General features: G+C 44.1%; 1 protein-coding gene across 1 annotated transcript in view; it reads left to right on the top strand.

Moving 5' to 3' along the window:
• Nucleotides 1-11,187, top strand: part of slc43a1b (solute carrier family 43 member 1b) — a 32,267-nt gene extending 21,080 nt beyond the window's left edge. The window contains exons 11-15 of the mRNA XM_026172142.2: nucleotides 7,208-7,340; nucleotides 7,567-7,696; nucleotides 7,779-7,852; nucleotides 10,167-10,290; nucleotides 10,385-11,187. Of these exons, the coding sequence (XP_026027927.1) occupies nucleotides 7,208-7,340; nucleotides 7,567-7,696; nucleotides 7,779-7,852; nucleotides 10,167-10,290; nucleotides 10,385-10,606 (683 nt within the window). The 3' untranslated portion in view covers nucleotides 10,607-11,187. The remainder of the gene's footprint in view (nucleotides 1-7,207; nucleotides 7,341-7,566; nucleotides 7,697-7,778; nucleotides 7,853-10,166; nucleotides 10,291-10,384) is intronic.
• The last annotated feature ends 936 nt before the right edge of the window (nucleotides 11,188-12,123 follow it).

Genomic DNA, 12,123 nt, shown 5'->3' with positions numbered 1-12,123 from the left:
GAGAAGCCCATGGACTGCAACTAGGCACAATGATGTTAGCATCCAACATACCTTGAATAAAACTCTTTACCTCCTGATATAACTTTGGTGGAATTTGTCTATAGCGCTCACGGACTGGTGCAGCATTGCCTGTAGGAATTGAATGCTGCATGGTGCTTGTCAATCCATAATCTTCCTCATGCACAGCAAACACTGCTCGGTGCTTATGCAATAAAGCCTGCAGTTTCTCCAATTCCTCTGTGGACAAATGAAGACCAGTTAAATCAGGGAACATGCATTTCTCCTTGGGCAGGGCTTGCGTTTGGTCCATACTCACTCTAACTGTGTTTACACCAACACAAGTCATGTTCACACTATTCTCTTGTATGATATCTGCTGGGTCAATAATAAAAGTCTTAGCCAACTTCTGATGTCTATAAAGGTACATTGGTGAGTCATTAAGATTTTGGACCCTAATCAAAAGCCTCCCATCATGGACTGTAGATAATGTTCTAGCAATTAAGACTTCACCCACCTCGACAGGTTCCACCAGGCATTGATAATCCCTGCCATCCACTCCAGTCTTCGTACGACCCCAAACCAACATCTCACTCCGAGGGGGAATCTGTATAGGATGGCGATTTATGGTACGTACATACCCAATGGACCCATCTGAAGCTGCAAACCGTGCCTGACTGGCACAAATCTGAAAAGCAGTAGTCCAAGCTCTCTGTTCGGCCCCACTAGAGGAGAGGTAGGCTAATGGCTTCTCCTGATCCATTTTTTCATAAGACTGAAATAACATTCATACCCAGGACGCCTTCATTGTCGGTTAAACATTGGTCCTTAATCACCAAAAAACCACATTCAGGGAGTTCCACCTGTCCAATCTTCACATGTAGCAATACATAACCCAGGTATGGAATATCTAGTCCATTAGCAGCCTCGAGCACCAGCCAGCTGCTTGCATCCTTCAATTTCATACCATTACTGCCAAAGTGTTTAGAGAAGTAGCTGTTCTTTATCAGTGACACATTTGATCCAGTATCCAGAATACACTGTATTGGAACATCATCAAGACACAAGCTGACTTTAGGAACTTTTCCAATCAGTTTTTTCACATCAGTTTGAGGCCCATTGGCATCGACACAACCCACTGTCTGGGCCGCCACAGTGGTGTCGTCTAGTTTAACGATCCAGATCTAGGCTTGCTTTTACAGAACCGAGCTATGTGGCCTGGCTGGGAACAAGTGTTACAGATGGGGCTACCTTGTTCATCATAGCTGTTTGAGTAGACTCTGAGTCTGCTCCCTCCTTTCTTTCTTGATCTGGACTGGTCAGTCTGTTTCCAGTCCAAAGTCCCTTGTGTAGCTTGATGAAGTTCTGATCGGATTTCTTTGATCAAAGTCTGTGATAAATCATTGAATTGTGTAGTCATTTGCTTGTTCATGTCCTCCCACAACTCTGATTTGATCTGTTCCATATCCTTAGCATTACAGGTCTTGTATCTTTCACCTTTGGCAGCAAAACACTGGACTGGATCAACCATTTCACCATAAACGTGTTCCCTCAGGATTAGTTCTGCTTTAATTTCTGCAAATGTCAACTGATCATTCATTAGAATTTTTGTTCTGAATTCACCTCTAAGGGCAGTGTCTCTCAAGCCTTCAACCAGATGATCTCTGAGAAGAATATCTTCGTCATTCATACCTCTAGGGTCCTTCCTCTTTAACCTGAGAAAATGTTCTTGTAATCTCAGTGCAAATGAACTGATGTCTTCATGTGTTTCTTGGCGAGGGTTGAAGAACTGAGAGCGCAGGACCGAAGCAGTTGTTTTATCCCCATACAACTTCTCTAACTCATTAAAAATTAGCTCAGATGAATTACGCTTCTCTGGTGCTAGAATTAAAATCTCTCTTTTAGCCTTGCCTTCCAAGCAACAGAGTGTTAATTCTGCTCTAAAATCTACAGGAACTCCTTGCAAAGCAAATGTTGTCTGCAAATTACTTTTCCATTCACCTAGACTAATATCTGAATCCTTCCCTCTAAATTTAGTTGTGAGCATATTAAACATAGGGATCATACCAAAGGGCCTAAACCCTGCACTAGAAACTGGTGCTTCTCTATTTGGGCCAGACTGTAATTCACTCTGATCAGTCATCTTGCTTTTGCCCACTACAGATTATGGTAGCCAGATCCTGTCAACAACGCCAGTTGTAACACACCCAAAGAAAGACTCTAGGTCTGACCAACCGTCTCAGTCGTGGGCAAAAAGATGACAGTCAATAAAATTCTAAAAGATACTTTATTGACAAAATATATCAAGAGATAAAAGATAAAACAGTCCAGTGTCCCATTTATGAATCAAATAAAAACACACAGTCCCAAGGCCAGAGCCAGCTATGCCACACGGCCAGTTACACTCCATGTGTTGCCTGTAACAGGGTTAGAAGTTGTCCTTGGAGACCCACCACCCTGCAAGCATATAGTCAGTGGTCACTCCAGCCTCTGCAACTCTGCTACCTTTAGGCTGTGGCATATAATAGGCCCTGGCCTGCACAGAGAGACAAAACTACACTTTCACTATAGAATTCATAGGACAAAACCCATCCATCCCAAACATATCTGATTTCATCACAGTACATACCTGCACAGAGAGACAAAACGACACAGCAGTGTTTGTAGTGTGGGCTATAAGTAGACCAGTGTATCAGTGCAATCAAGTACACCTGCCTCTAATTAGTCCAACCCCATTCCACCCATTGGCTCACCAAAAATGTGACACACACACAAAACCACTCCCAACCCAGTGCAACTTCACACAATAATATGGAGCTGAATTAACACAGGTACATTAGTCTACCATGTTACACAAGAGTTTAAGTACGGATCCTGGGGAGGGAAAAGGGGCAGCGGCCTGGGTGGAGGTACACTGAGTCACTATAATGAGAAGAGACAGGCAGTCAGTGGCAGTCCAGTGAATCACAGCCAGAGATTAAGCTATGATGGTTATGGTTTACGTGTTGCAGGGGTAGGCGTCAGGCAAGGAGGGTGTCTAGGGGGTCTGGGTGAGGAGTGGTCAAGACAGAGTCCAGAATATACTTGGAGCAACGGCCCTGGCAGGGGGCAGGTAGGTGAAAGGCCACGATGGAGGGAGTGCAACCTGATAGCAGAAAACCAGCGTCCAGACAGAGATGCGTATTTTTCCTGCTTGTGAAGTGTGACGTGGTACTATGACAGAGAGAAAACACTGTGGGTAGAAATGCAAAAGATAAGGTGGCCACGACTAAAGCGAGTTAGCTGAAGATCTGGCAAAGGTCTGTTGTGAGTGCTGGTCTTAAATGCCGGTGACTTGATTGCATTGAGCTGTGAAGGCTGATTGGAGTCTCCGCCTGAAGGTGCAGCCCAGCAGAGTGGAAAAACCCCGCACTCACCTGGACCATGACAGTTGGTTTCAGCCAGTTTGTCTTTCTTGGCTTCTTTAAAATGGCCATGTTCAAACTTTTTGTGGTAGTCCACCTGCAGTTTACTTTGGTGAGCTGTGTCTTCCCTCCCAGTGTTAGCATGTGGCATTATTGCATGTCCACGATGTAACTACTTCTGATGTTTCCTCTACATTTCACCTTCACTAGTTACTTTGCCTTGTTTGGTGTCATTCGTTTCAGCACAACCTCACGTGTCTGAATTTACAGTCATGTTTTCATTTTGACAAACTGTATTAACACAATTGATCTAAAATCAGACAAACAACAAAATCCGAGTAGAAAGTTATATTTGTTACTGTAACAACCACAAACATGTTTATTGAATCATATTTCATAACTTTAAATGCAAATATAAATTGTCAGTTTTAAAATCATACGCACAAGTTTTGCAAACAACAAAGTGATTTGCAGCCATTTACCTTTTTTAACCATGTCAAACTGTTTACAGAACAATCAGCTGTTCTTCAATAAGATGCCACAAATTATTTGTGTCACTCCAAATATTTCTGTCCACTATAAAGGAAACATCACAGCCTGATACCTGCAGGTCTGACAGCAGCAGGTGTGTCACTCCTGTTTCTACCTGGAGACAGCAGTCGCCTCATTGTTCTGACACACAACACAACACTATCCACAACACTACACACTAACTACACAAGACAACACATTAACTACACACTCCAAACATCTCTCACATCTCAAAACTCGCTCTCTCTCTCTCTCGCCGTCACTCCTAAATCTTCCTAAACAACCAAATGTCATGTTGCCATATCAACATGGTGCATTTTTGCACCAACATGAACGGGCTGATTTTGGTTTGATTTTTCTTTTTTGCTCATTAGCAGAGAGGTCTCGCTGCGCTGTCCTCAGACAGTAAACACACGTATATATTGTTTATCATGAGTCTGGTTTTACGTGGCCTATCAGCACAATTTAAAAACTGGCACCTTGTTGCTTTGTCATCTTGAAGTGGTCATGTGATCGGCTTACCACGACTACTTTATTCTTCCTCAGTCAAACAGCAGCACTCATGCCATTGTTTTGCCCCCTGAGCTCCAGGTGTTGTGCCAAAAAGTGATCGTCGGGCAGAAAGTGATCGCTGTCCGCGGGAGCGCAGCTGCTTAAAGCTGCAGCGCCCAGATTACTTACAGCTACTTCTGTGCAGCTGATATAAGATGCTGTAAACTACAGACAGCTTCAACCGTCTGTTTGCTGTAAAATAGTAACGCGACCGCGCCGCAGTTTCTTGTTAGTAACGGTAACGGCGTTGTAACGATAGGAATAGTAATTAGATTACTCGTTACTGAAAAACGTAACGCTGTTATTCCCATCACTGGTAATCGGACATGTGGGAAGCTGACATGCCGGTTACCTGTCTATGTCGAGAGCACTGAAAAATTCCAGCTCCAGGCCCTGTCCAGTCAATGAAAGAGTCTGCAACATTTAAAGATATTACAGGATGACATCCTAGGTGACAGGTTTGACCAGCCCACAACCCCCCCACCCTCACCCTCACCTTCACTACAGAGTCCTCCCCCCACTCTCCTACCTCCCTCGCTTCCCCCCCTTCCTGACACCATGACACCCCCCTCCTCCAATCCCTCTCTCAGCAGCAAGACATCTCCCCCCCTCCCCTCCTCCCAAACATCTCCCAGTGTCACAGTGGATCAGGTCAGGAGGCAACTGAGGAAGCTTCGCCCCAGAAAGGCAGCAGGCCCAGACAAGGTGTGTCCTAGGATGCTAAAGGCGTGTGCTGCTGAACTTGGGGAGCCGCTACAACGAGTCTTCAACCTCAGTCTGCGACTGGGGAGAGTGCCCGCCCTATGTAAGACATCCTGCATCGTCCCGGTCCCCAAAAAGAACCGGCCCAATGAGCTGAATGACTTCCGACCGGTGGCACTGACGTCACATCTTATGAAGACTCTAGAGCGGCTCTTCCTCAACCTCCTCCGACCACAGGTACAACATGCCCAGGACCCACTACAGTTTGCATACAAGGCGGGTGTCGGAGTGGAGGATGCCATCCTGTACCTCCTACACAGAGCCCACTCACACCTGGACGGGGGAAAAGGCACGGTCAGGATCCTGTTTCTTGACTTTTCCAGTGCCTTTAATACCATCCAGCCCTGTATGCTTCAGGAAAAACTGAACAGGATGGAGGTGGACCCCTGCCTGGTGGCTTGGATCTCCGACTACCTCACCGACAGACCACAGTACGTCAGGCTGAAGGACATCACGTCTGACACTGTGGTCAGCAGCACAGGAGCACCACAGGGAACTGTGCTGTCCCCTCTTCTCTTCACCCTGTACACCTCTGACTTCTGCTACAACTCTGAATTATGCCATATTCAGAAGTTTGCAGATGACACGGCCATCATGGGGTGTATCTGGGATGATCAGGAAGAGGAGTACAGAAGTCTGGTGAGGAACTTTGTCGCATGGAGTCACACAAACCACCTGCAACTCAACACCTCAAAGACTAAGGAACTGGTTGTGGACTTCGGGAGGTCCAGAGAAGGTCCACTGCCGGTTCAGATAGAGGGGGAGGAGGTGGAGGTGGTCAACAAGTACAAGTACCTCGGGCTGTGGGTGGACAATAAACTGGACTGGTCATGCAACACAGAGCACCTGTATAAAAAAGCCCAAAGCCGACTGTACTTCCTCAGGAGGCTGAGGTCTTTTAACATCTGCAGGAAGCTCCTGAGGATGTTTTACCAGTCGGTGGTTGCTGGAGTACTTTTCTATGCTGTGGTGTGCTGGGGGAGCAGCACAGCAAAGAGGGACTCATGCAGGCTGGAGAAACTGATCAGGAGGGCTAGCTCTGTGGTCGGCATGAAGCTGGACACTCTGGTGACAGTGGCAGAGAAAAGGACATTAAAGAAACTGATGGACACATTATGGACAATGCTGGGCATCCTCTGCACACGGCCATAAACAACCAGAGGAGTCTGTTCAGTGACAGGTTGCTTCTCCCAAAGACAAGAACTAACAGACTTAAAAACTCCTTTGTCCCACACGCCATCAGACTGTTTAACTCCTCTCTGGAGGGGAGAGGGAGGGGAGACAGGAGGACAAAGGAGGGGGGAACAACTAAGCTGTAGTGCCTCTTCACCTCACTGTGCAATACCTTTTGTGCAATACTTTTTGTAAATAGTCAACAGTGCAATAGACTCAATACTTGAAATGTGCAATTCACTTGTATTTTTATTTTTTATTCCTATTTATTCTATTTATCCCCTTCGTATATTTTATTTATATTTGTCTCTGTATTTATATATATGTGTGTGTGTGTGTGTGTGTGTGTGTGTGTGTGTGTGTGTGTGTGTGTGTGTGTGTGTGTGTGTGTGTGTGTGTGTGTGTGTGTGTGTGTGTGTGTATATATATATATATATAACAATTCTGTAACTGTAACTTCGGTCGTTGCTGTGCTTTTTTTGGAAGTCGAATTTCCCAGAGGAACCCACCCGAGGGATTAATAAAGTTCTATCTTATCTTATCTTATCTTATCTTATCTTATCTTATTGGCCCACAACGTTTGTTAGACGGGAATAAAAGCTGTAGTACTGGTGGTAAAGAAAAGTAATACAGCTCAGAGATATGGCTTGTGCCAAAGATTTAATGTTAACGTATTGTTGATGGATTTCATTGTATAGGTTCAAGTTGTGTCTGGCCATGGGGCAAATGATATTACCCATGTAAATCACTTTTTATTGACTCCCCCTCTCTATAAATGTCCTCTCCAGTTGGATTCTACTCATCTGTCTTCGGTACGATGCAGCTGCTGTGTCTACTGACCTGTCCGTTGATTGGCTACATCATGGACTGGAGGATGAAGGACTGTGAAGAGGAAAGTCCAAACACACAAACAGACAATTGGTATGAAAAGTGTTCAGGATAAGATACTACAGACAGACCCAAAGGCTGGTGTTTAGTACATAGGATGGGTTTAATGTTAACTTTGAACTTGGATTGCGATATAAAAGAGGAGAAGCCTGGTGGTGTCACTAACATCACAGTGTACCTCTGCATCTTGATTTCACCACATTCAAACTTTTTGTGTAGCCATGAGCCTCTTTTGACACTTGAACTTTGTCCTTCTCAGCCAACTGAATGCCTCAAAGAGGAACAGGAAGATCCAGAAACTCACTAATGCCATGAGAGCTTTCATCTTCACCAACCTCCTGTTGGTCACCTTTGGCATCACATCCCTGATAGACAATTTGCCCTTACAGGTTAGCAAAATCCTGAGCTTCAGAAGTCCTCACTGACACATCCGAGTATCACTGTTAACATCTGACTTTGCTTCTCTGATAGATGGTGTCATTCATTCTGCATACCATAGTAAGAGGATTTGTTCACTCCTGCTGTGGAGGTCTCTATGCTGCTGTGTGGGTAACAACAGGGCTTTTACAAAGCTACAGTATTTATATATTAACATATGTAATGTGAGAGATTTTGCTTACAGTTAGAAACCCTGTAAGGAAGGCATGGGCAAGGAAATCAGAGTTTAAAATATTGATTTTCAGCCCTAACATGGGGTCCTGTGCCCTCGTATAGACGGTACAACTGTACGTGGAAAATGACCACACAGGCAGCTGAACTTTGTTTTATATTGTTAAACTGCATCGCCGAGTGCTGTGACAAGTATTTGGATTCTTTACTTAACTAAAAGACAAATGTTTTTCCATCAAAACATACTTAAAATGCCAAAACCTTCCAGGGTTTATGGCTGAGATAGGCTGTAGCCATCCCCCAACCCTGAAACTCTAAAGCAGTTTTTTCAACAGAACATTGTTTTCCTCTCTTATGATTAACCAAACAAGCAACATCACTGAGCTTCACGTTCCCGTTAACACAGACAGACATCAGACCACTGTGGAAAAGCAAATTAGTCAGCTGGAACATCCTTAAGTTGAAGCTTAGAGAAGAAAGAGACCCCAAATTTTAAAAGCAGTTTAAAAAAATGGATAAATACAGGGAGTGCAGAATTATTAGGCAAATGAGTATTTTGTCCACATCATCCTCTCCATGTATGTTGTCTTACTCCAAGCTGTATAGGCTACTACCAATTAAGCACATTAGGTGATGTGCATCTCTGTAATGAGAAGGGGTGTGGTCTAATGACATCAACACCCTATATCAGGTGTGCATAATTATTAGGCAACGTCCTTTCCTTTGGCAAAATGGGTCAAAAGAAGGACTTGACAGGCTCAGAAAAGTCAAAAATAGTGAGATATCTTGCAGAGGGATGCAGCAGTCTCAAAATTGCAAAGCTTCTGAAGCGTGATCATCGAACAATCAAGCGTTTCATTCAAAATAGTCAACAGGGTCGCAAGAAGCGTGTGGAAAAACCAAGGCGCAAAATAACTGCCCATGAACTGAGAAAAGTCAAGCGTGCAGCTGCCAAGATGCCACTTGCCACCAGTTTGGCCATATTTCAGAGCTGCAACATCACTGGAGTGCCCAAAAGCACAAGGTGTGCAATACTCAGAGACATGGCCAAGGTAAGAAAGGCTGAAAGACGACCACCACTGAACAAGACACACAAGCTGAAACGTCAAGACTGGGCCAAGAAATATCTCAAGACTGGTTTTTCTAAGGTTTCATGGACTGATGAAATGAGAGTGAGTCTTGATGGGCCAGATGGATGGGCCCGTGGCTGGATTGGTAAAGGGCAGAGAGCTCCAGTCCGACTCAGACGCCAGCAAGGTGGAGGTGGAGTACTGGTTTGGGCTGGTATCATCAAAGATGAGCTTGTGGGGCCTTTTCGGGTTGAGGATGGAGTCAAGCTCAACTCCCAGTCCTACTGCCAGTTTCTGGAAGACACCTTCTTCAAGCAGTGGTACAGGAAGAAGTCTGCATCCTTCAAGAAAAACATGATTTTCATGCAGGACAATGCTCCATCACACGCGTCCAAGTACTCCACAGCGTGGCTGCAAGAAAGGGTATAAAAGAAGAAAAACTAATGACATGGCCTCCTTGTTCACCTGATCTGGACCCCATTGAGAACCTGTGGTCCATCATCAAATGTGAGATTTAAAGGAGGGAAAACAGTACACCTCTCTGAACAGTGTCTGGGAGGCTGTGGCTGCTGCTGCACGCAATGTTGATGGTGAACAGATCAAAACACTGACAGAATCCATGGATGGCAGGCTTTTGAGTGTCCTTGCAAAGAAAGGTGGCTATATTGGTCGCTGATTTGTTTTTGTTTTGTTTTTGAATGTCAGAAATGTATATTTGTGAATGTGGAGATGTTATATTGGTTTCACTGGTAAAAATAAATAATTGAAATGGGTATATATTTGTTTTTTGTTAAGTTGCCTAATAATTATGCACAGTAATAGTCACCTGCACACACAGATATCCCCCTAAAATAGCTAAAACTAAAAACAAACTAAAAACTACTTCCAAAAACATTCAGCTTTGATATTAATGAGTTTTTTGGGTTCATTGAGAACATGGTTGTTGTTCAATAATAAAATTATTCCTCAAAAATACAACTTGCCTAATAATTCTGCACTCCCTGTACATGACTGTATGATTGTGAAAAGGGCCAGAGTCAGCCAGAGTTCATGAGCTCTGTCTGTAATACATTAATACATGAGAGTCCCTTGGGTTGGGTTCGGTGTACTTTAGCAGTAATTTAAGAATGAATGAATACAAATGAACGAGAAAAAGAAGCTCGTCTACCTCTCTTTCTAGATATCCAGCCAACCACTTCGGGACACTGACAGGTATGCAGTCAATGATCAGTGCTGCGTTTGCCCTGCTTCAACAACCACTGTTCATATTGATGGTGGGACCCCTCAGTGGAAATCCTTACTGGGTAGGACACGTGCACACCGAGAGGAGTTTTTCAACAACGGGTTTTAGAAGAGCTTTGGTTTGAAACATGTACCGACGCTGTCTCCTTACCACAGATCAATCTGGGCCTTCTCATCTTCTCCCTTGCTGGCTTCCTGTTGCCAGGCTACCTGTTCTATCACCGGAGAAACCTGATCAGGGCAAAGGCAGAACACGATAGGACAGCTGTCGGCCAATCGAAGACTGAAAATGTTGCTCTAACCCAGTCATTCGGTGGAACTGCTAAGACCCTAGCCAATGGGGATGCAGCTAATGAACTCATGCCAAATGGTGTTTAAGATGAAATGAATAACTTAGTAAGTAGTTTGCTCATTTTTGAGGATATAAATCAAACTTGATTATGAAAAGGACAACACACACAAACCAAAGAAAACATATATTTCAAAAAATAACATCCTGCATTACTCCGTGAGTGAGAATAAGAGTTGGCTGTGATGAACGGCTTGTTCAGAAGAGCTTCAATCCCCATATGACCCTGGAAATATGTGGGAAACATCCTGTATCCTTTCATCCTGTTCACCACATGCAGCAGTTTTATGAGAACATTTCCAGCTGTAGTTTAAACTGTGACGGTGGTCTGTGGGCTTGTGCTTACAAAGCAATGCAAGTGTAGAAATTCAAGCAAGCGTGCAGATATGAAATGCTTATTACACAAGTTATGAGCTTGTTTGGTTTGTTTAAATATTCTAGTTATTTAAAGTGGGTTTAAAGTCACTTGTTTCCTGGTAACTGAGGACAATTATGGACAATATTGTTACGATCTTGAGAAAATAATTTATGTTAATGGTAATATGGAAAAAGAACTGTTGATAGTTCACAAACGTTATTTTCAGAATTATAAACTTCTGCTGCTGCCACTGTGTAACGTGGTTTGACACAGTAAACTGTTACAGAGCTCTTGACCAATCACATTAGGGCGCCTGTTCCTCTGAGGTCCCGCCCTCCAACCTTGTGGTCGGGTTGATTTGAGTGAGCAGAATTTAGTTTCAACAACAGTTCCTTGCGTGAGCTTGAATTCACTGCAGCACTCTCATGCATGATGGCGTCTTTGTGTGTGTGGCTGCTGACTCTCTGCACACAGACTGCTGAACTTACGCACAAGAAATGTCATTGCATCATTGCAGTGAGCACCTGTGCCCATGAAAGATGACCTTGTAAACACAGGTGGGTGGTGCTTTCATGCTCACAGCCAAACGTGTGTGCTTGTGATGACCATATTAGGGACCTGCCCTCTCTGTGACATCATACAGGTTGGAGAGTAGAAAAAACTGTAGAAGAAAAGTGTTTAGAGCATCCTGCAGTCGAAGCTTTTGGCTTACAGAGATTACTTGTGCATTTGCTGAGCTCATTATTTGAAACATTAGCCAGGTTTAGCATGAGCATGCACATTTCATTGTCCCCTTAGGCTAGGAGGTTTGGAGGAAGTCAGTACCACTGCAAAGAACAGGGTCTAGTTAAATTCCAGAGAAATTAATTTTGAAGACATAAATGTCTGTGCTCTGGGCTTTAGTTATATTTAAAATACAGACATTTGAGGTTATGGCTTGAAGCACTGAAGGCTAGTCATGGCCGAAGTACTTCTGTGCTAACATTACATGCTGGAAACAATTATGACATGTGACAAAATGTCACATGTCAGATGACTAATCTGTTGAATCTTTGCGATTGTTTGACTGTAACATCTGAGTTACACAAAGCCAACCCTCGCCCTGTGCCTAAGAGCAGGCCAGAGCTGACCTGGTGAGTGCTCAGCCCTTAGGGACTTGGCAGTTCCTTTGTTCCATCAGCTTGGAGA

The sequence above is a fragment of the Astatotilapia calliptera genome, chromosome 6 (assembly GCF_964374335.1).
Source record: "Astatotilapia calliptera chromosome 6, fAstCal68.1, whole genome shotgun sequence".
Lineage (NCBI taxonomy): Eukaryota > Metazoa > Chordata > Actinopteri > Cichliformes > Cichlidae > Astatotilapia > Astatotilapia calliptera.
This window is presented reverse-complemented; position numbering and strand designations above follow the sequence as displayed.